This window comes from Thermobia domestica, chromosome 10 (genome assembly GCF_964235325.1).
Source record: "Thermobia domestica chromosome 10, izTheDome1.hap1.1, whole genome shotgun sequence".
In the NCBI taxonomy this organism is placed as follows: domain Eukaryota; kingdom Metazoa; phylum Arthropoda; class Insecta; order Zygentoma; family Lepismatidae; genus Thermobia; species Thermobia domestica.
In genome coordinates, this window is record NC_137463.1 from 17,269,830 (window position 1) to 17,294,095 (window position 24,266).

A 24,266-nucleotide genomic window follows, 5' to 3' on the forward strand; every position below is an offset into this window, starting at 1 on the left:
AGGAAAATGGAACAATCTTTTGAATACTTGCTCATTTTATGGGGACATAAATTTGTAAAGTGCACGGAAGAAATATTAATTTCACAGTAGGATTGCAAAAGTAATGAAAATATACCGGGATCTTGCCTCGTACGTGTAAAATGTAGAAATACGAAATTGAAGGTCTGCTCGATAGCACGTAGTATTTCGTAATTACATGGTTGAATTGAAAGTGCTATGTGAAGGCAGTGTACAAAGTATTCAAAGAGGTGTCGCAAAACTGTACCATACACAAGGTATGTCTTACGTGTTTTCCACTATCCTTGTCTATGTGTGTACCCACAGTCACTGATGAGACTGCTCCCTCGGTAGCGCGTAGCAACCGTGTTGCGCTCCTGCCCTAACTCGGTTAGGTTGCATTTCGGCTTTTAAGTTGCCACCTAGCACAAGTTGGTTTGTGTTCATGTGTTTACAGTTGTTATGTCACGCTTAGGGATGGGAGTTGGGTATTTACCCACTGGGTAGGTAAATGAAAAATGAGTAAATACCGAAATTTTATTTTCCTACCCAAAAAATGGGTATTTATTACAAACTGCAAAATTACGTAATAAGAAGACGTAGTGGGTTCTAAAATAACACTTGAAGTGAACATGGTACTAAAGAAAGGAAAACCCTTGAAGAAGACAATGACATGACACTTTTTCTGTATGTGAGATAGGCGGAGACATCAGCTGTGATGATGCCATATATTTATTCCATATATCCGATGAAGCTGGTACATTATCTTCGTAGAAATGTCACCTCATCACGAGATAACGTTTTGCCCTTAAATGTATAGCTAGAAAATTTCGAGAACGCTGCTAATTCTTGAATGTTCTGTAATTCATTTGTCCTTTTATTAGCTTTATGATAGAAATGCCGTGGATGATGATGCCAAATGAGATGTTAGAAACCAGAGTGAACTAACGGCATTTTGCCGAATTCTAAATTAAAGCATGAAATCATTTGAATTAGGCGTATAAATCTGATGCCATCCGGTTAGAAACTAATTAAAGAAACTGACGTAATCGTCATGAGAAGCCCATTTTCCAATGCCATTTTATCTATCTTGTTTACAAGAATGCTAATTTCATGCAAAACACGAAAATACAATTACTTTATTCTGGATTACGATAGCTCAATTTTTATTACATTTTGATGTGAAGCTAACAAGTGTAGTGTAAATGTGAAAGTCCTTACTCATACTCATGCTCGTATTGTGTTTTATTTGTAGTTATTAAAGCATGCATAATGTAACAGAAAATATATATTTCAAATCATATCAATTTTAATAACTTGTCGCCCATAGTCACTTGTAGAATGTAAATTAAAAGAAAGGCACTTATTTGCGTTCCATGTTCTATTTTAGTTTCTTTATTTGTAGAAAAAATAACTGTGGTCTTTTTCAGAGTCAACAGTTTTTAAAAGTAAGTTCTCTAGAGAAACATACTTGTTTTATGTTACTATTATCAAAACAGGAACGACCACGTAAATTATTTGTATTAAGGAAAATAATAAATTTACTGACTTTTGACATTTGTTCTAGTTTCTACTGGATCCACTGTTACTTTTTAATTACTTTTACGTACTTCGAAAGAACGCCTGTCTCACATATAGGGTTGAAAAGGAAAAAACCCGTATATTTACCCAATTTGGGTAAATACCTGGGTATTTACCCAAGGTAAATACCCAAAAAATATTTACCGGTAAATATCCCATCACTAGTCACGCTTAGATCTCCTAAATTTGCACAATTATGAACCTCCCTTAAGAAACACTTTCTAATACAGTAAGAGTGCCTTCAGAAAAGTTTTCAGATTTCATGAATATAAGTATCTCCTTGTGTGTGGCAACGAAGTATAGGGAGCGAGTATTTTTTTTTTTTTTTTCGTATGCGTTTTTTAACTTTTGATTTCCCATCGACATATATTTAATAGTCTGTTTCATGTTGACAAGTGTCAAACCACCACAAGTAAGTTACTATATTATCGTTAAAATAAATGAATGCATAGGTTCACTCTAGCAGACGTTTCTACCAAATTGATTTATAGATAATATACGATGTGAAACAGTATTCGTAAAGAAATGAGAGTGTAAATATAGGTAATTTCTGTCAGTGACAGAATATTGAAATGAATTTAGAATGGCAGTAGAAGTATTGTTTGTGTAACTATTTGCTGCAACGGAAGGCAACAGAATATCAGAGTTCAAAATTTGGTAGAACCGTCTGCTCTAGTAATGCCGAATGCGTATCAAAGACGACTTTATGACATACTAATGTCAACAGGCGGAGTATTTCTACACGACGTAGCAAAATTGTATTTTATGTTTACAAGTATAGTGTTACAAGCGTGGAACCATTACAAGTGTTCCAACCTATGTGATTTTATACGATATCAAGTATCTTTTGTACTATGCTCGTTTTTGCGTATACCCTCCGTCGCTGATGCATCTGCTCTCTCCTGATACGCTGTCGCGCAAGCCACCTTTTATACTTCGGTTAGATAGCATTCTCGTGTTAGGGACCCCCTAGCACAAGTTTGTGTTTTGTGCAGGATCGTTTTTATGGTATTGTACGAATGCATGTTGTCCCGCAAGATCCATGTAAAGTGATTGTGCACTTATTAATAGAACTTGTACCTTAAGAAATCTTCTAGTATACTGGGAAGGAATTTTGTAATTAAATAATTCCATATAATAGGACAGCACGAAGTCATTTCGAGTGGACATCAGCTTGCATGCATATTGTCAATCAGTTCGAAATTATTTGGGTATGTTCCAGGGTTGGCTGGTTTAAACCAGCTGTTTTTTTCAAAAAAAAAAAAAAAAAAGTTTAAACCAAAAGACGAAAAATGTTCGTAGAAGTGCAAGTGTTTGTAAAATCTTGATGAACACACATTTGTGGGTAATCACGTTTCACTCCCGTACATTATTCGTATTATATTCAGACTTAAATTCCCCATTCATTACTCAAAAAGATTATACTACAAAAGCTTGTTTATATATATATGAGTTTATGAATGTTGTTTTGTGATTTTTTATAGTTTGTTATTATTGTTATGTAATTGCAATCAAAGAAAAATTCTAAATATTGTTTCGTTTCAATAATACTATTGATACTAATAATACTACTACTATTGATAAAATACATCGAAATGCCGTACTTTGTGTGTGTGGGGGGGGGGAGGGGGGTCATAAAACCCTACGAGAGGCATTTCGTGAAATGAGAAGTATCTTTGGTATCTATTTATGTATAAATGAGTCTGAGCCAAAGTGAACTCAAATAATTCGTATCTTTATTCGCTTTTCTTACTCATATGCAAATTAAGTCGTCGTATTTCTTTAACTTGGACTAATAACAGTCGTTGTTAACTAACTTGGACTAAATTAGTTCTTCTGTACTCTGGAGTACTTTGAAATTGTCCATATGTAATTCTGTATAATGGTCTCACTTGTGCAACTCTTTATCTTTTTGTCCTTTTGAAATTACTCCCGACAATTATATTAACAAGTATGTAAGGATCAGTACAACGTATTTTTATCAGGAGTCCTTCGTAAGTGAGTCGGTGGACGTATCGCATTTGTAGCCAATTAGTCCTGGCTCCGAGTTCAAATGGAGGACAATTTCTCTCGGATGTAAATTGAGAAGCGGTTGGATTCCACTTTAAGCTTATGTGACCCAGCATAACCCGGTTGTTGCGTAATAACACCAACAACAAACTTATTTCTGTCCATATATAATATAAATACATAAAGCAAATTATTTAAACCAAAACACCGTTTTTTTTTTTTTTTTTTTTTGTTTTTGTTTTTTTCAATGAAAACCATGGTTTCTACCAACCCTGGTATGTGCGAGGTTAACAACAATTCAGGACGACTTAGAGAATTATTTGAAGCAAGGAAAGTGAAAGAAACACACTTTTTTAATTTGACGAACTATTCTTGGTCTGCACCATTTGTTCCTCTAAACATTACGAAGTAGCTTAGATAGGTTCAGCTTTTACACTCTTGTGAGTTCTGTAAATTCCTGTTAAAAATCCTCTGTATTCTGTTTTCTTTCCTGCAGGCATCTTTCCTTAACAAGAAGCTCAATATAGCTGGTAAACGAGTTAACCTTTCCATCTGGGACACAGCAGGACAAGAACGTTTTCATGCTCTGGGCCCCATCTACTATCGTGACTCCAACGGAGCCGTTCTTGTCTATGATATCACTGATGAAGACTCGTTCCAAAAGGTAAATACCATTCTGATAAATTATATATCTAACATCCACTCTGGATATACTAAGTAGATAGATACGTATAAGCTGTTAAGACGTCTGGTCGTTAGAGAGGCCGACCTTTACATATCACCGGACTATATATCCAGTATTATTTCTTCTATTGAGTTAACTAATAGTTGAACATTTTCAGTATTTTCTCTTTCTGTAGGACTTATTTGCTAAGATTTCAAAAACTTTGACAATTTAGTGAAAAATTTGGGTCTCTGCCGGGGAACGAACCTGTGCCTCTATCTATTCTAACCGAACCTGTCTGTATCTTAACCAATATGCTTTCTGAACACACACAAGGTGTTTCAACTAAAAAACCATGATTTCAAATGGCATTTTAACATATTTATTATAAATACACACACAAGAAAACAATAAATAAGTAATATTAAAATAGATAAAGGTTAAAATGTAATTAAATCTTTGTTTTATGTCTCACGCTTATGCCATGTAGGTTAAAGGAGACGGTGATGATGAGAAATGAATGAAATGGTGGAATGAAGAAAGTGGGAGGAAACGGGAGAACCACGAGGAAACCCATGCACGCGTGTTTCTCCATCACAAAATGCACTTGGCGCGAGCTCGAACTGAACCAGGAACCCCACGCACCAGTGACGAACGCCCTACCATTCAGCTACCATGGCCCAGTTTAACACAAAATATTCTCGTAATGTTCACCTTTCAATTTTTCATTTGCCATGTGCACATGTCAAACACTTCACCAATGGTCTCAGAACTAACTTTAGAATTATACTGTTCGATGTTTGCTCTTAAATTGTCTAGTCATCACAGACCTCGTGTGAAAACTCGCTGTTTTAGGAAAGTGAGAGGACCCTGGGTTTAAATCGGAGACCACTTTAAATCATTTTCCAAGAAATGCGCGTAGCGATTCTGAATCACAGATCGTTTTAATTGAGATATCCTGTAAACACACTCTTGAGGTCTGCAAGTATGAGGACGGATAGCAAAGTGGTTACATTACCGGCAAAGTGGTTACGTTACATTGACTTGCGTTCCGTTACAATTTGCTTTCATTCTAAATTGCATTACATTCTTAATTTTCTTTACATTCGCACGAGTTGGGATGTGGTGTACTGTGTGTTTCAGATGTAAAGCATCACGGGCAATAGCCAATGATGCGCGATATTCCGCGCGGTGTTGCCGGATCATGGACTCCCCTTTCCCTTCTCGCTTTTCCTCCAGTTGAGATTATGACACATACATTGGCAACATTATTCGCAATGTAAATATACTATTCCAGCAAACTCAAGAATTTTGACTGTGCATCCTAGAAGCATATATAGCAATTAAATTACTTACCTATTAACTTTTCCAGTGAATATGCTAAACACTCATCTTCAACACTACTTTCACTATCGTCTATGTCAGTTAATATTTCGGCATTGTCTGAATCTGAGTCTTGTAAATTTATTATCATGGGCTAAAAAAATGTAAACACAAAAAATAATTCCTCGAGCCTGATTTCGTAGCACTTTATTTTTTATTGTTATTTCTTTTTAAAGAAAGCTCCGCACTTGTACTCGGTTTGCTTAAAGACATTGCCAACTATAATTTTGGAGAAGAAACAAACTACCACGAAAGAAAGTAACCCACCTACTGATGAATTCTGTTTATGCTAGAAGAGAAGTTACGTTCCAACACAACTAGCACCTTTGTTTCCTTCTCAGTTTTCATAACAAATAACATTCTTGGGCTTGGTCTAGGTCACACAAAAACAATCCGTCTGATTCCTAAGCAAGTCCATATGATCGAGTTTGTTTTGGGTTGCGATAATTTACGACACCATTCAGACGCCTGGTTCTTTTAAATCCCTGCTGCAGGAGGAAAGAGGGAATAAGTGGTCGCATATAAGTAAGGTAGTGAAACGTGAAGGAAAAAAAAAAACATACTGCGTTTTTTCTGTCGAATAAGGAAGAATTTATCCCGAAGTAAATTTCAAAACAATATTACGAACTTCCCATACTTTGTTCTTACGATGTTAGGCATATTATATATATATATATATATATATATATATATATATATATATATATAGATAAATAGATAGATAGATAGATATAGATATATAAATGAATCAGATTCCAAAGGCGTGTAGTCACGGGGAAAAAGGGGGCCCTGTCTTTCCCAACTATTTCCAACTCGAAAATGAGGTTCGTGGTATGTGTTTAATAAACTTATTTAATAGTTAATGCAAATGAGGGACGTTTATAATAAAATATGAAGATTAAAAAAAAAAAAAATCAAACCTCATCAATACGGTTTCTGTACCTAATTAAAACAACTAAAATTAACCATATGTTTTATATTCTCATTTCCCTAACTGGGAGCACACCGTAGGAACTCTCTATTAGATTATTGCATAATAATATCTGAGTTGATATTTTTTTCGAGTTTTTTTTTCCTTTACTATTTTAACCCATATAAATACAAAGTCAGATAAACAGACTGCTATAAACAGCATTTGTTTTCTTATGAATAGCTTATTGATTCATCTGCAATCCGGTTTTCAACTCAGTACTCTCAAGATCCGTCTTTTGATAAGGTAGCATCGTGAAAATATAACATGTGTATGGTATGTATGGTGAGTTAAAATGCTTTCATATTCTGAAAGAGATCATTTGTTCTCTTTTAAATGTGTGAAAAGCTTTCCTCCCCCTGAAAATAATGTTCCCCTAGAACAACCTGCTGGTTACACCCATGATTATTCTGTAATAAAAGTTGAGTTCTATTTCCAAATTGAAGAAAAATCCACTAGACGCGGGACTCTTCGCTCGTTTTACTAATTCTTTTATATGGAAACCTTTAAAAGTGTGTATCATAACAACCAGTTGACATAAAAAGATGTAGTTTTCACGTATGTGCTCGTAATGTGACATAGTTCGTGGACCACAAGTGCTTACTGATATTAATGTCCTTACGAGCAGATTTTGTCGTGCTTGGGGGGGGGGGGGCGGTGGCTCAGTGGTAGAGCGTTCACCTCCGGTGCTTGGGGTCCCTGGTTCAATCCCAGCTCGCGCCGTGTGGACTTTGTGGTGGACAAACACCGTGCTCGTGGGTTTTCTCGGGGTTCTCCAGTTTCCTCCCACTTTCTTCATTCCACCATTTCACTCATCACTGTCTCCTTTAGCTTAACCGGCATAACCATGGGACGTAAAACTTAAAGATTTCATTTTTTTGTCGTGCTTGTTCCAAAAGGTGTATATACCACCACCCCCCGAGCCACGTGTAATGGGCGTTGCTTTACAGCTTATTGTACCCCTTATTCACGAATATTGAAATCGCCAGTGCTAACTTTACATGAATATGTCCGTATTTCTTTATTAACAAATTACAAATTTCAGCCATCCCAAGGCGAGATGAAAAAAAAAAAAAAAAAAAAGTATTGTAATGATTACTGTCTTTTATTCTCATAGATATTGTTGCATAGCATATACCCTGATTCTATATTATGATCTTTATAGTATAATGTACGGTGTGGCTAGGCTACTAAAGACTAGTGTGCTTTATCTAAGATAATAATGTGCTCTTATCGTGGGAAGTTGGAGTAATGGTGGTTGAGGGGATTGCGAATATGTCAGCCGCCGAGGCCAACTAGTAGTCAGTCCGGCCCCAGGGTTGATATGTTTAAAACATGTTTTAAACGAGGGCTGTTGTTTTATTCAGTTTGTTTTAAACGTTTTAAACAAATTGTTTTAAACATTTTTTTTTTATGGTGGTTGGACATGTTTAAAACAACTAAAATATCAGATTGAAGAAGCTAATTTAATTTTCTAACAAACAACCCATCCTCCGCAGGATTTGTGCATGAAGTAAATTACAAGCAGTTATATTCTTATTATAACAGCAATTACTGAACAAACTTCTGTACATTAATGTGCGTATAACTTAACCAACAGAAATTCAAGTGAAGTATTTGAACATTTCTTAATTTCCAAGAATAATTGAGGCCAAACACACTATACACTATTCTAAGATCCAAATTCACAAATTCAAAACTTGAGTATTTTTTGGTCACTGTCATTTCCATAATAATGAAGAGTTCTCACATCATAAGCTAGAAGAAATACTCCGACAAATACAATACAACTCATAGAAAAGAGCAGTGACTAGCCTACAAGGAGCAAATGACATCTTTTAACTAAACAGTTTTCAAGATACATCCCTATCTGCAACATGGATAGCTAACAATAATTAGTGTCTACGGCATAACAACACAATTAACCTTTAGACGCCCGCCAGGGATCTTAACAAAATGGTAGACTCTCACATTCGGGGCTCTGATGACCCACCTAATTATCACAGAGTCATGATTTATACCCAGTTGGAAAGCTTATAGACCACAGATTACAACGAGGTAACATTCGTGAAATTCCCGCCGTATTTGTTGAAACGAACAGACATAAAATCATTAAAAAATATTGACTTTGTGGGGCCCTGGCAACTCTTGCAGTCACCACAAAATGCTGCTAAAAATGTGCAAAATGTGTGCTTTTGCGCCGACAAAATGATGCTAATGTGTGGGCCACATATTTGTGACAATAATGTAAGAAATGGTAGCCAGTGCTGTCATTGCGTAACAAATTCGTTTTATGTAGGAAGTATAAAAAAAAAAAAAAAATACACAGAAAAAGATTCATTGAATTAGACATTCTCTCCTCTCCCCCACGACAGTACCACGTCCATATGCAAATCATTTTTGCTGCACACATCATGTATACAAACAAAAATTATGCTTCTAGACCAGTTCAGTAAAATATATATCTTGCCTTGTATGGAACCGTTCTGAAACTAAATGTAAATTAGCCAAATTTGACCCCCTCTTCCTCTATAAAGCGAAGTACATATACAGGTTACTATCATGTGGGAGACTACTTCATTGTTTCACATACTAATTTTTGTGGATGTACCACAAACGGGGAGGAATGGCCTCCAAAAGCCTCCTGATGAAAAAATTAAAAAAACGAACTTCATCCTCCCTCTCTTGGCCGTACATAAATACCCACTACATACATAAAATGTAGGGATGTGTACAAGCGAGTTTTCATTGAGACTCGACTCGAAATCGACATCATTGAGCTCGACTAGAGAACTCGGCTCGAAAGATTTCCTCCAACTCGATTCGAGTTGACTCGAGCCAAATCGAGCCAAATGCTGGGTGTAGTTTCAAGTGTCCTACATAGACAATATAATTGTTATCAGTGATACTATTACTAAAACATTATTATTATTATTATTATTATTATTATTATTATTATTATTATTATTATTATTATTATTATTATTATTATTATTATTATTATTATTATTATTATTAACAACACCAGTGTGTATAAACATGAATTATAGGCGGTTTGTATCTGAATACTAAAAACTAGTTGACAGCTTACCTCGGAAAAGGTGAAGTCAAGGAGGCAAGGACATCGTTCACGAGGTTCTGGGTTTCAGTTCCGAAGTAGCAAGTATCCAGACTCGAACCAAAAATCGTTAAAAGTTAGACTGCGTCGGCCAAACATGTTCAAACCTGCTCGGCTCGGGTTCTCAACGGCTCGGCTCGAGCCGCTCTTCAGTTGAACCGAACTGAGCCAGTTAACATCACTAGCTGGGTTGGGCTTCGGCTTCGGCTCAAAAGTTAGATCGTGCAGGTCTCAGCCTTGTGGTAAGGACCGGTACAGTATATATCGGTGTTTACATTGGTGCTCACATTTGAGTCTGTCTCGTTATAAAAATCCATAGTCGTCCTGTTAATCGAGACGAGACGAGATGCGAGCAGTGTCCCATCTTCTGAGCAACACTAAAAAATGTTCCATATTACTGCTTATATTTCTTATGACTTTCGCTTTCCAGTCTAATCAGGCCATGATTTCAAAACAAGTTAAAACGAGCGAATCGTTTATCAAACTCGACTCGACTCGAAAAAATTACCTTTTGACTCGACTCGAATTTGCTTCGACAAAAGCTCGACTCGTGCCCATCCCTAATAAAATGCATACTAGCGGAAGACTTCATTCCTCAGGAACACTTTGGTACCAAATCATCTTTCTAGCTTAATTAGGGGCTGAGCTATTGATGTTTGTTGTAAAAATAAATGTAATTTACGTCAAAAAATTGAAACTCCAAAAATTGTCTAACTTTGCCCTCTCCCTGCCCCCCCCCCCCCATATAAGCAAGAAGTACAAATACACGATATTACCATGTAGTGGTCTACTTCATTGCTTCATGTACCAATTTTTATGAATCTATCCCCCAAGAGGGGGAATGGCTCCCAAAAACCCGTTTGAAAAGAAAGAAAAGAACACGATATTTACCCTCCTCCCACCGCCACATGGTACCCCCACATAGATAAGATGCACACCAACGGAAAGCTGCATCCTTCAGGAATAAATTGGTTCCAAAACCATCTTCCAACCTTAATTAGGGACTGAGTCATTAAAGTTTAAAGCCCTGATACAGCAGTTGCGTCAATCGGTGTTTAAAGATTAATTGAGTTGAGTTGATTTTGAGTTTAACGTCCCGTTCAGCAGCGAGGCTATATGAGACGTGGACCTACTGATTAACGTGGAATCCGAACAACATGAGCTCCCGTTGGGAATCGAACCCGGGCCTCCCACGCCAAAGGCGCGTACGCTAACAACTTAGCCACGGAGGAGCTCAAGTTTAAAGATAAAGAATGCAGACGACCAGTAGAACGTAACACAAAGAAGCTACATATTCAGTGAACAGAAATTGGGAAATCCCGATTTCTTTCTCCGGAATTGAATATTTGGACGGATCGAGATTAGGGAAGTTCCAGAAATTTGATCTAATCGTTGTATATAGACGGCAAGCAATACGTGTGAGCGTGTAAAAATGGAATATATATACCTATTTAGATTATTGGTTTAAACAAAGTAAGCATTTTAAACGTGTTTTTCTTTTTGTTTAAAACAAACACTTTGTTTTAAACGTTAAAAACGTTTTAAACAAAACAAAAAAAAAAAAAAAACATGTTTTAAACATAAAAAATGTTCCTTTCTTTTTAAACGTGTTTTTTTTTCAACCCTGTCCGGCCCTGCATGGAATGCAATGTAATTGCACTTACTAACCCTTAAGCAGGTGCCTTATGGTATAACGTACCCCACAGTTATCTTCTACAATGTGACAATATTGTTCAGGATTTCAACTTGTATTCTAGGTATTTGGCCATTGTTTATTAACAAGTGAACTGATGTAGTCGTGTGCGTTTCATACGCGTTTGACTGGAAAATGTTCTTTGTTTAGTTAAATGGATCCGAATGGGGATCATAATGACATCACATGAACATGTCATTGATTCGAAAGTTACAAGAAATTCAGTGTAGTTGGCAATCCTGTTTTTTTATTATCATTAGAAAATAAAAATTAAATAATGTGATATGCATTATAACACTAATGTGTATCAAAATAACGTTAAAATGGTACTACATCAGCAAAATTCTTTATAACATATAAAAAGGTAGGTGAATTCCATTTAGTTGGCAATCCTGAGTATAACATTAATTGTCATAGTTTATATATGAGATATATTATGACTGCACTATAGTTTAAAAATGATTGTTAGCCTACACGAGAATAAACGAGTGGGGTATGATATTCCCCACATGTCAGCTAATATTACGGGAATCCTCTGCCGTATGCAGGTCAGGTTGATATGTTTAAAACAAATGTTTAAAATATGTTTAAAACGAGGGCTGTTGTTTTATTCAGTTTGTTTTAAACGATTTAAACAAATTGTTTTAAACGTGTTTTTTCTATGGTGGTTGAACATGTTTAAAACAACTAAAATATCAGATTGAGTAAGTTAATTTAATTTTCTAACAAACAACCCATCCTCCGTAGGATTTGTGCATGGAGTAAATTACAAGCAGTTATATTCTTATTATAACAGCAATTACTGAACGAAATTCTGCACATCAATGTGCGTATAACTAAACCAACAGAATTTCAAATGAAGTATTTCAACATTTCTTAATATTCCAAGAATAACGGAGGTTAAATACACTATACACTATTCTAAGATCCAAATTCACAAATCCAAAACTTGGGTATTTTTTGATCACTATCATTTCCATAATAATGAAGAGTTCTCACATCATAAGCTAGAAGAAATGCTCTGACAAATACAATACAACTCATAGAAAAGAGCAGTGACTAGCCTACAAGGAGTAAATGACATATTTTAACTAAACAGTTTTCAAGATACATCTCTATCAGCAATATGGGTAGCTAATAATGATTAATGTCTACGGCATAACAACAGAATTAACTCTAGACGCCCACCAGGGATTTTAACAAAATGGTAGACTCTCACATTCGGGGCTCTGGTGACCCCCCTAATTATCACAGAGTCATGAGTTATACACCATTGGAAAGCGTATAGACCACAAATTCCAATGAGGTAACATTCGTGAAATTCTCGCCGTATTCGTAGAAAAAGAAGACATAAAGTCATTAAAAATATGAAAATATTGACTTTGCGGGCCCCTGGCAACCCTTACAGTCACCCTACGCTGACAAAATGATGAATGTGTAAGCCACTTACTTGTGACAGTAATATAAGAAATGGTAGCCATTGCTGCCATTGCGTAATGAATTCGTTTTATGTAGGAAATATTTAAAAAATATATATATATATATGCGCAGAAAACATTCATTGAATTAGACATTCTCTCCCCTCCTCCACTACAGTACCACGTCCATATGCAAATCATTTTTGCTGCTCACATCATGTATACGAACAAGAATTATGCTTCTAGACCACTTCAGTGAAATATATCTTGTGTTATATAAGACCGTCCCGAAAATAAATGTAAATTAACCAAATTTGGCCCCCTCTTCCTCTATAAACAACAAGTACACATACAGGTTACCATCATGTAGGGGACTACCTCATTGCTTCACATATCAATTTTTATGGATATAGCAGAAAGGGGAGAGGAATACCCGCCAAAACCTGATGAAAAACATTTTATGAAAAATTAAAAAACGAACTTCATCTTCCCTTTCTCGGCAATACATACGTACCTCCTATATACATAAAATGCAACTGACGGAAAGCTTCATCCCTCAAAAATACTTTGGTACCAAATCATCTTTCTAGTTTAATTAAAGGCTGAGCTATTGATGTTTGTTGTAAAAATAAATGCAATTTATGTCAAAAAACTTAAACTCCAAATATTGGCTAACTTTGCCCCTCCCTGCTCCCCCATATAAGCAAGAAGTACAAATACTCGATATTACCATGTAGTGGCCTACTTCATTGCTTCACGCAACAATTTTTATGAATCTATCCCCCAAGAGGGGGAATGCCCCCCAAAAATTCTGTTGAAAAAAAACACGATATTTACCCTATACATAAAATGCACACCAGCAAACCTGCATCTTTCAGGAATAAATTGGTACCAAATCCATCTCCCAGCCTTAATTTGAGGTTTAAGACTGGGCCATTGAGGTTTAAAGCCCTGACACAGCAGTTGCGTCAATGGACGTTTAAAGATTAAGAATGCAGACAACCAGTAGAACGTAACACAAAGAAACTAAACTACATATTCTGTGAACGGAGATCGGGAAAATCACGATTTCTTTCACCAGAATTGAACATTTGGGCGGATCGAGATTAGGGAAGTTCCCGAAATTTGATCTAGCGGTTGAATATAGATGGCAAGCAATACCTAAGAGTGTAAAAATGTAATATATATGCCTATTTAGATTATTGTTTTAAACAAAATAAACATTTTAAACGTGTTTTTTTTTAAAAAAACAAAGTACTTTGTTTTAAACTTTAAAACGTTTTAAACAAAAAGAAACATGTTTTAAACATAAAAAACGTTCTTTTTGTTTTTTTAAAAAAAAAGAAATATTTTTTTTCAACCTTCATGCAGGTACGCACAATTCCGAACTAAATCTACCTACATCTTATTCTATGGTTCGATCACGATCCATTCCATCTAGTAACTAAATTTGGAGGGAAGCGGCGCTTACCATTGTTTTCTCCAGAGTGCTTATGTATGTCTTGTCTGTGGATCATACTATGGTTAAGAGTTTGAGTTTGAGTTAATCATAATCTCGTTAACCATACTGTTGTTGTTGTTGTTTTGCGTTCGTCATATTGAAAATTTCGATGTAGGCAGGATCAGTTTCATTTTAATATGTGGCGTGGTTGTCCTACAGCTTTCATTTTCAGGTTTACAAAAAAGTTAGGGTTTTCTCGACTTTTTGAAAAACCACACACAAGTATTTATTCATCCTTATTCAGCTCGCTACATGAAAAATTGGTACGAGGGGCGTCCAATAAATTATCTGGCTAGACAGCAAGGGAGGGGCGGCGAAGCATAACGACGCACAGTGGTCGGAAACTGGGAGAAAGCGGTCAAAAATCGATTTTGTCAGCTTCGCCGCCTATGAAATCGGTATTGATATTTGAGTATAAGTATCTCTGCTGCTTCCAAATCCGGAGTGTAAGGACATAGGAATATTTTCGCTGTCCATAAAATGCATGTAAACATGAACAAACAAAAATGCCGAAAAATCAGTGAAAAATGAACCAAACAATATATGTTTTAACCATTTCTATCGTTTCTGAGGTCGATGAAAGCGGTTGAATAGTACATTGGACTCAAATACTGTGGGTTTAGTGAAAAGTTTTAGTTGTTATCCATTGTCATATCATTTATATGATGACTTTGTTAGTGTTACCAAAAGTTACATATATGCTGATGTTAGTAGCTCTGCAGTCTAAGCTTATCCTTGCTTATCTGCAAAATAAGGCTTATTGAGTTGACCATGAGTAGCAAAGGTTGAACAATGGAAGTAGCTGCAGCCAAGTGCACCTGAAGGACTCAGCCCCATCTAACTGGAAAAGCGTGATGAATAATGTGATCACAATTGAGATCCGCTATTTGAGCCTTACAAAGGGAAAAGGCATATTGTCTTGTACGTAATTTGGATTGCCCCGTCGTCCCTGAATCAAAGTTTTAGTGGACTCATACATATTGCAATGATAAACTATCAGTCATGTGGAGCTGCTGTAAATTACACGTCAGTGCAGCAGTATATAGGAAGATACCGAAACAACATGATCCTGAACTAAATTACATTCCAGTAGGTATTTGTTTCTTCGAAGGTGGCGCAGGTGAAAAACCGCGAACTTTAATTTTGTATCGTAAGGTTAAACACTGATTTGTTTTATACCGTCTTTTTATTAGCTGCACATACAATTAGAGGGAGAGCACATTGAACCTGTAACCGCTTCTTGGATGCGTTTAACTTCTGTCATAACTTCGTATTGACTAGCGATGTCCAATTCACATAAGGCGTCAACATGTTATGTTTGGAATTTATAAACTGTATATATACGATATGATTCACGATCGTAGGTTTTAAGATGGCGGCTTTGATTGTTCTATGTCCTCCCCAATTTTTCTTCACCTTTATTACTCCCTGCATTGTTCCTTTGGCCATATTTTGCAGTATTTGACATTTATTCGAGGGGTTTCCACACTTTTGAACCACCCTGTATATATAACCACGTATTGTAGCAGGGGTTCTTCGAATTACTTTTGCAGTAGTTGCAATCGATTTAAAAAGAACAGTTACGTATAAAATGATAGATAGACATCCGTCAACTTCTATTATTTCTGAATAAACTATATTTGTCCTCTTTTTCCAAGTTTCCGACCACTGTGCGACGCCTGACACGCAAGCCAAGGCCACTGTCGGGAATTTGAGGTCATTCGGAGCAACGCGGTGGCCATGAGCAGTGTGTTTGTGTGACGTCGCGAACAATCAGCCGGTGACAGGGGACGAAACCATTGGGGTCCATGCAAAAACACCAAGATTCTCCGCACCCGAAGAAGTTCCGTACACAGCCTTTTGCGGGGAAGTTTGTTTCCCAGTGGTTTGCAGGCCATGGCAAAGACTATTTTTTCTTAGGGATTTCTTCGCTGTCCACAAAGTGGCGACGGTGCATAGACCTCCATGGGGGCTACATCGAAAAAGTGATGACAAGTGAGCCTAACTGCATTCCTTCCTGTGTAGGTAGACAACTTAATGGACGCCCCTCGTATATGTCCCGAATTGCTTTACAAGTTAAACACTGATGATGATGTAGAAGTAGGAAATCCTTTCTGTTCGTTCTACTGAATACAAATCAATAGCTTTTGTTGCAGGAATCTGTCACTTAGTGGATTAGGTTTCTGGGTTTTCGGTATGTATGGTCATGTTAGCCCGTCATGTATAAGGGATGACGTCCCTTGGCGATCACACTATGCGAGGAAAAGAAACAAGAAAGGATTGGTGAAGGAAGGAAGCTTCCTGGGACCTGTGTGATAGGTACCATTCCGGCATTTGCCTGGTGTGAATGAGGAAAACCCTACTCAGGATGGCTAGCCTGAAAAAACTTTTCACTTTCTAGACCGAGTGTCCCCACCGGAAATCGAACCCAGGGCAGGACATGTAGTGCATACGCTACGGCTGGATCGAGATAAATCTATTGTAAACTGAAAAAAAAAAAAAAAATACAGCAAAATAAACGCTAATGGTGAAGCACAGCGAACTCCTTGGCGTTACAGTCCCGAAACACTTAGTCTAGTCAAACTGCACAGGTTCATTTGGGTAATCTCGTCAAATATCAATATTATTTCTTTATTTTCTAAACTAGAATTTGCTACGTGTATATCCAAGTAGATCAGGACTAAAGTATTGGTGATTCGAGCAGAGATCCAGTCAGTAATTCAGAAAATTGTTCTAACATTTATTTTATCTTTATCTTTTTCCCTCCTCGAATACTTTGTAATTAATAACAGTTCTTGATGACTACAGACAGTGCTTATGTTTTTCAGGTGAAGAACTGGGTAAAGGAGTTGAAGAAAATGCTTGGAAGTGATATTTGTCTATCGATTGCAGGGAACAAAGTGGATTTGGAAAAGCAGAGAAATGTATCAATAGAGGATGCTGAAGCGTGAGTAAATTTTATATTGTTTTGAGGAGTTTGTGTAACATTTTAAAAATTAGAATCAGAACTCTGAAGTTAATTCGCTAGTTTTTTATTTTAACTTATGTTGGTCTTACACAGTAAGTTTAAAGAAATGGGACATATCATGTCAAATCACCAAGTCATCAGACTTGACCATCTCAGATTTTTGTAAAAATTGGTGCACAGCTTTATTAAGTGGGAGATGAAAAAATCCCAAATATTACCTCTCTCCTCCTGAAAGGGTCCCCATACAGGGTGTTCAAAAATTTCAAAAAAGGGGATTTTTTCAGTTACTGTAATTATTAAAAATTCTCATAAAATGGTTAATATGTGCGCTAGAGACATGAAACAAACACAATTGGAAAGCTTAAAGACTACTCTACAACTTGTACTATAATGGAAAAAAACCTGTAAAATAGAAAATAACACTTCAAAAATTCAAATTTGAATTTTGAATTTCGCTTATAAATGTCCCTGTGAATTTGTTCAAAATTGTCCAGATTGTAGTCTTATATGTGTACTAAATTACCAGAAAGTTGTATTATTTTGGGCACTCAATGGGATCCGATTCAAAATTCAACATAAACCAAACATTGCACGATATTGACTATGTGGATATCTGGGTTCAGATCGATAACCATTTGCCTGTAGCTATTTACCTGCAGCATAAAGGAATTTATATTCAATTTCATTTGTTTCTTGATGTATTCATTTGAATTTACACAATTATCCACCTTTCGAGTTATTTAGAGAGGTATACGTTTCCGAACAGTACTCAATATAAGTCATTATTCTTGTTAGTCAGTATGGATGTTTCTAAATTTATATTGGCTACATTGATACATGTTATTTTCATTCCTTTGTTTCAGAATTGCTGTTGAATTTTGAATCGGATCCCATTGAGTGCCCAAAATGCAACTTTGTGTTTTAGTACATGTATGAGACTACAATCTGGACAATTTTGAACAAATTCACGGGGACATTTCTATGCGAAATTCAAATTTGAATTTGAATTTTTGAAGTGTTTTTTTTTTTTTAATTTTACGTGTTTTTTCAATATAGTACAAGTTGTAGAGCAGTCTTTAAGCTTTCCAATGGTGTTTGTTTCATGTCTCTAGTGCATATATTAACCATTTTATTAAAATTTTAATAATCACAGTAACTGAAAAAATGCCCTTTTGACATTTTTGAACACCCTGTATGTCGTTTACCTCATTTCTGCGTGTATTTTTTGTAAATATATATAAAAACAAATATTTTTTTCAATACGATTAGAAAAAACAGTTTGTATTTCCAAAATTTGGCAGGACATGCTTGAATTATACATGGAGCAATATGCGTCAGCGTTTCAGTGCAACTCTGGAGAGTCCATTTTATCCAGCAAGAATGAACAGCGTGTTATATATATATATATATATATATATCAACAAGAAGCTTTTTGAAAAGCATATTATTATATAGAAATTGGGGGGAGTGCATCGCAACTGTATTCTGCTGGTGTAGCGTGATTGTTCAAGTTGCAGAGGCAGGATCAAAAGCGAAGATGTGTTGTAGTTGTGGTTCAATATTATATCCAGTGTTTCTTTGCAGTTAACAAGCATGTCAGTTCCCAAATATTCCAAGACCACGTTCAATCTTTCCTATTTGTTAGATAATTCTTTATTATGGATTCGAGAAGTACCAGGTGACAAATTTTCTGCTTCGTGGAACATTTGCCGCGTCGTCTTTCCACTGAATAACATGGGACGGAAAGCGGTAAGAAGTCACATGAAAAGTAAAAAGCATATACGGGTACGGGTTCCTTATCTCAATATAAGGAACAGTTAGTGCCTTTGTGAATCAAAGAAATATCTTCTGACTTGGAGTATCATTTTATTTGTACCTCGTGTATACAGAACTGAAAGGTGTCTGGTGATGTTGCGTTCTCAGATGTAAATTCTACGATGCAAGTGGGTACGATTTCGGGGACAGGACAAAACGGTTTACAGGAAATCTAAGTAATAGATTTCATGTGTTCCATGCATGTATTGCATGAATTACTGTGTATTCAGAGTATAATGATATACATCAATGATCAGTGCTGCTAAAGATGTCAAAGGATTCCCAGACAGTGAGATTGCCAACAAAGTCCAGGTTCAATGTGATAAAATGGCGTATACTCTCGCGTGTGGATTATCATTAACATATTTCAGAAGTGAACTAATTCCTTTGTTGAAGACATAAATGTGCGATTCTGGAGTATCGTAAAAGGACAAGTGTGCACATATTATTTGACATCGACGCTTGTAAGTAACTACGGCTTCTGATCTTTAAATCGCTTTCAAAAAGACATATTTATCGTTGAACTTATTTCAATGCAGGGTTGGCAAAAACTATAATTTTTATTGAAAAAAGCAGAAAAAAAGTTTTTTTTTTGTTTAAACAAGGTTTTTTTTTTTTTTGGTTTAAATAATTTACTCTATGTATTTATATTAGATATGGACAGAAATTAGCTTGTTTCGCCTTGGTGTTATTATGCAACAACAATGTTATGCTGAAAGGGGTCACATACGTTTAAAGCAGAACCCAAACAGTTTCTCGGCTTACATCCAAGAGAAATTGTCCATTTCGACACGAAACCGGGACTAATTGGTCACAAATGCGATTGTCGACCCACTCACAAAGGACTCCTGATAAAAATATGTTGTACTGATCTTTAGATAGGGCTAGTTGTTAATATAATTGTCAAGAGTCATTTCAGAAGGACAAAATGATAAACAGTTACACAAGTAAAAACATTATACTGAATTATATATAAATCGAGAAACTCCCGCCTTAGCCATTGGGAAAATCCTGTTATTACTTTAAATGTATTTGTATGTAAAATTTTAAGGTCAACGTATCAATCACTACGCTAAAACTGAGGTATTAAATTACAGATTTGGTAGGTAGATATCATTCAATAGAATTAAAACAAAGTCGAATCCAAGCTGATGTTGGAAGCTACGGAGGCAGTTGATACATTTTACCAATTTCTATCAATATATTTAAGCAACCTTGGCTTCTTTATAAAACAACAGGCATTGAGGCAAGCAGAAATATATAATTTGGTTTCGTTTCGTATGTTTAGGCTTAACATCCTTATGAAATACCAAGGTTATCACGGAGAAGACTTTCGCTTAAAGGGACATCTCGAATCGCTACTTGGTTTACACTTGAAAGATGGGTTCTGGTTCGACCGAGAATTGAACACGGGACCCCTGAAAAGTAGATAAACGGAATGCAGATGGTGTGATATGTGGAGACGTCACCATGAAGTTCACACGATTTAAAGCTTTTTTTTAAACACCTTGATTTAAACCAGCCAACCCTGTTTCAATGGATGACCCCAATGTGAACTTTACTTTTCTGCATATCTTCAAGTCAAATATCAAAACGTAGCCAAATTACCCTGTAGTACTTGATATAGAAAGCTGTGGGTTACTTTCTTTCAGGAGCATTTAAGGCTGGAATTGAGACAACAAACTGGAGAATCCTTCAATTTCTAACTTTTTAAAGGGTGTTCCAGCACGCTGTGCCAAATACACCTGTTGAGGTTCAGAAATTTTTCCAGTGAATTTTTGTCCTATGTTTTCTTGAAAACAGTAGTGTTGCTAAGCGAGCCATTGACATTTATTCGCACTTTCTTTTAAATACTCAATGTGTCGGGAAAAATAAGAAAGTTTTCAGCTTTCCGAGCTGATAGTTAATGTAAGGTATGTTGAAAGAAGATAAAATATTTATTTCTAAATTTAGATTTTCTAAAGCACTTCTTCAAAAAGAAATCTTTCGCTACTGAATTTCAAACTGATGCTCCTATCAGTCTATTTGTTTACAGTATTTGATCGGATGTAATAAAAGATGTGATACAAAACTTTGTAAAACCAGAAACTTTTAGTTTTTCGAGCTCTCGTATACGAATTAATTTGGAGAATTACGAAAATCTTGTTCCAGTGAAAAACGTGGAATTAATTCTTGCTACACATGTTGCCTTTAAGAAATGTCAATCAATAATTGATTTGCATATTTTGGATTTTCGACGGAATTGCAGAAAGTGTCCATAGAAGTTTGTTATTAAACTTTTTGGAGAAATCACCTTCAAATTACATAGTGACTAGATATGTTTCGTGTTTGGATCTCAGTGTTTCTGCATGCTCTAATGTTAAAATGAATCGCATGGAATATCTTTTAGCTGAACTAGTTGAAAGTAATTAGTTAGATGGCAGTAGGGCAGATAGAATTGTCAGGAAGTTCAAAAAATGTTATTCGAATCCAAATTGTAAAACAGTTACTGGTATTCTGAAACTAGTAATTGTAAAACAAATGTTCTGGAGCTGGCCAGAGTTTGGATGACTTTGTGCTAAATAATTTGTATACTTCAGACTGCAATGATTTAAGTGATGTTGGAGTGACGTCGATTTTTCTCATGAAAATTCAAATTTAGAAAGAGGATTTCCAATCAACGTATACCAGATTATTTTAAAGAACGAACGTCAGTATTATGCAGACTTGTATATGGCACACTGTCTTCTGTTGACCATGAGAAACTTTCCATAAGAAAATACACAAGCTGCTCGTCCTCTTTTTGCAGAAGTAACAAATCATCGACGAGGGGAAAAGGAACAAAGAAGCTGAAGAAAGGAAAAGAAAGATCGTTTTGTATAAATTTGAATCTAAGAAGAGTTGGAAGAAGTGCTCAATATAGATGAGAAAATAAAACGCTTGTAGAAGTGAAATCAAATTACGTAATAGGCCAAAACGACGAAGTGAAATGATATTACGATTAAAATGCCCGATAGACAGATCATACACAAAATCCGTCAAATAAATAAATAAATAAAAAGTCAGAACGCCTACAAAAGAAATTCCAGATGATAGATCGTCCAATGGTCATAACAGCAAAATTACAAATCTGACACATCAACGACAAAAAACTGTCACAACCGCCTAACTTCCAAAACGGTCAGATCACCCAAAGAAGCGGACAGAACACTTAATTTGCAAAATGGTCAGAACCTTCAAATAAATGGTCATATAATGCCGAAAGAAACCGAAAGAACGCCCAAAAGCAGAAAATGGTCAAAGCTCCCAAAAATGCAAGGAATATTATGTAACTACAATGAACAAATTGCCTCTTAAACAGTAATAGATAACGACAAGAGATTTTCTTGCAATCGATTCAGCGTCTCCAGAAAACATACAGTCTCTCTAGTTCTTTTGGCTTAAATATTGATTTTTATAAAGCAAAATCTGTAAGGGACATTGCGAAGTGCTTTTTCGGATTCGATTCAGCGTCCGAATAAAAAATACAATGTTCATCCGTATTACAGTCCATCTGATACAACTTGTCCCTTCTGACAGTTGCTTTCCTCTGTTTTTTCCTTCCTGTACGTGGTCACAACAATCAAGCAAGAAGAACTGTTTCTATGGCAACAGCACGTTCAGCCAATTATAATGGCTCATTTCTCTCTCTCTCTGTATTCCACCCTTTTCGCACATTGCCAATTTGAATATAAACAAATGCACATAGTTTTAGTCGAATGTCAAGGACCGGCTGATTGAGTGCATTCTTTTTAGTTCTCTTTTGTATCATTTAGTTTTATAAAACTGAGACTTACTTGCAGTGAATAATTTCGTGTTTCCAAAACGCGACGCGAAAGCTGACAACACAGCATTGAGCACCACGTGCACGGAGCGAGCTATCAGGAAGGACAAGTAGTATCAATTGCAGTATAATCACTAAAACTGCAAGTGGTAAAAATTTTCCGTGTATTTTCAGTTTCAGTATTGATGTTTATAGAACAAAAACGGTTATCGGTATCGAGAGGCAGTTTTTCGAAAAGTAGATTTGACTTCCAAAGAAAAGGCTCCATCTCCTGCAGTAACCCCCTATTTAATCCGGAAATGGTGGAAATCAGGTTTCAACGTCGATCGCCTTACAAGAAATAGCAGCAAACCTGTTTTGGGGGAAGGGGATAGATTCAGCGTCTTAACAACAGATCTTTGTATCTCCCTTCTATGGAGAGAAGAAAAAAAAAGTGGTAGAATTTTACCGTTCTTCAGGTTTAAATATTGAACTCCATAAAGCACAAACGGTAAGATTTATCGACAACCGGTCTTTTGGAATTATTTGAGCCTTCAAAGAAAATGTTCCATTACTACTTTTATCCGTGTATGTGAACCAGTTTGGTTTCAGCTGTGATCACAAGACTACAAAACGACAATAGGTAGAGAGGAGCGGGTTTCTAATTTAGAATCAACACCGTAAGAATACGTTCTACTCGTAATTATTATATGAGAAGCCTTTGCAAGAGCTCGACCAGTAGTCTTTTCAGATCAACAAACGACATCTCCTGGGCTAATTTCTATTGCAACTTGAAATGGTAGTATGACCGACCTTTGTGGGTTTATCGCAAATAGGACGACTTATTCTGATTTTGGATTGCTAACAGATGACATTTCTCTCTCTGTCCCTTTTTAACCACTTGCTTCAAACTCTGGTTTCGTGGCTTTTAGCGCCTACAAAAGGTTATTATAAACCATACAAGTAGTTTCTGTCTTCACCGACCGTTGGAAAGATATCGGGGAAGAGAAGAGTGTTTGCCGTAAAGATTAATGAATAAACTAAATTAAAATAAATAATTTATAAACTGTTATAACACCTTGTAAAGCTACGAGCGATTACGGTTAAGAATTAAACGTGAGATTAAAATTGCGAGTACCAGGTATTGTGATTAAACAAACAATGTATAGTGAACAAACTACAAGTAAATTATATACTTAATAACCTGAGCGCTCAAAAACAATTACTTTATTTTTAATTTTTATTTTTTAAAATTGTTTACTTTAACTAGATGGCCTTTTTGATTTATAAGAATTATTTTCTTTTTAATTTTATTTACAATTTGCGCTAGCGGCAAAGAATGAGAAAGGGATAATTATATAACACTC

At 35.9% G+C, this 24,266-nt stretch overlaps 1 protein-coding gene across 1 annotated transcript in view; it reads left to right on the forward strand.

The window, feature by feature from the left end:
• Rab21 (RAS oncogene family member Rab21) overlaps nucleotides 1–24,266 on the forward strand; it is a 29,497-nt gene that overhangs the window by 1,389 nt on the left and 3,842 nt on the right. The window contains exons 2-3 of the mRNA XM_081727792.1: nucleotides 4,085–4,252; nucleotides 17,164–17,282. Of these exons, the coding sequence (XP_081583918.1) occupies nucleotides 4,085–4,252; nucleotides 17,164–17,282 (287 nt within the window). The remainder of the gene's footprint in view (nucleotides 1–4,084; nucleotides 4,253–17,163; nucleotides 17,283–24,266) is intronic.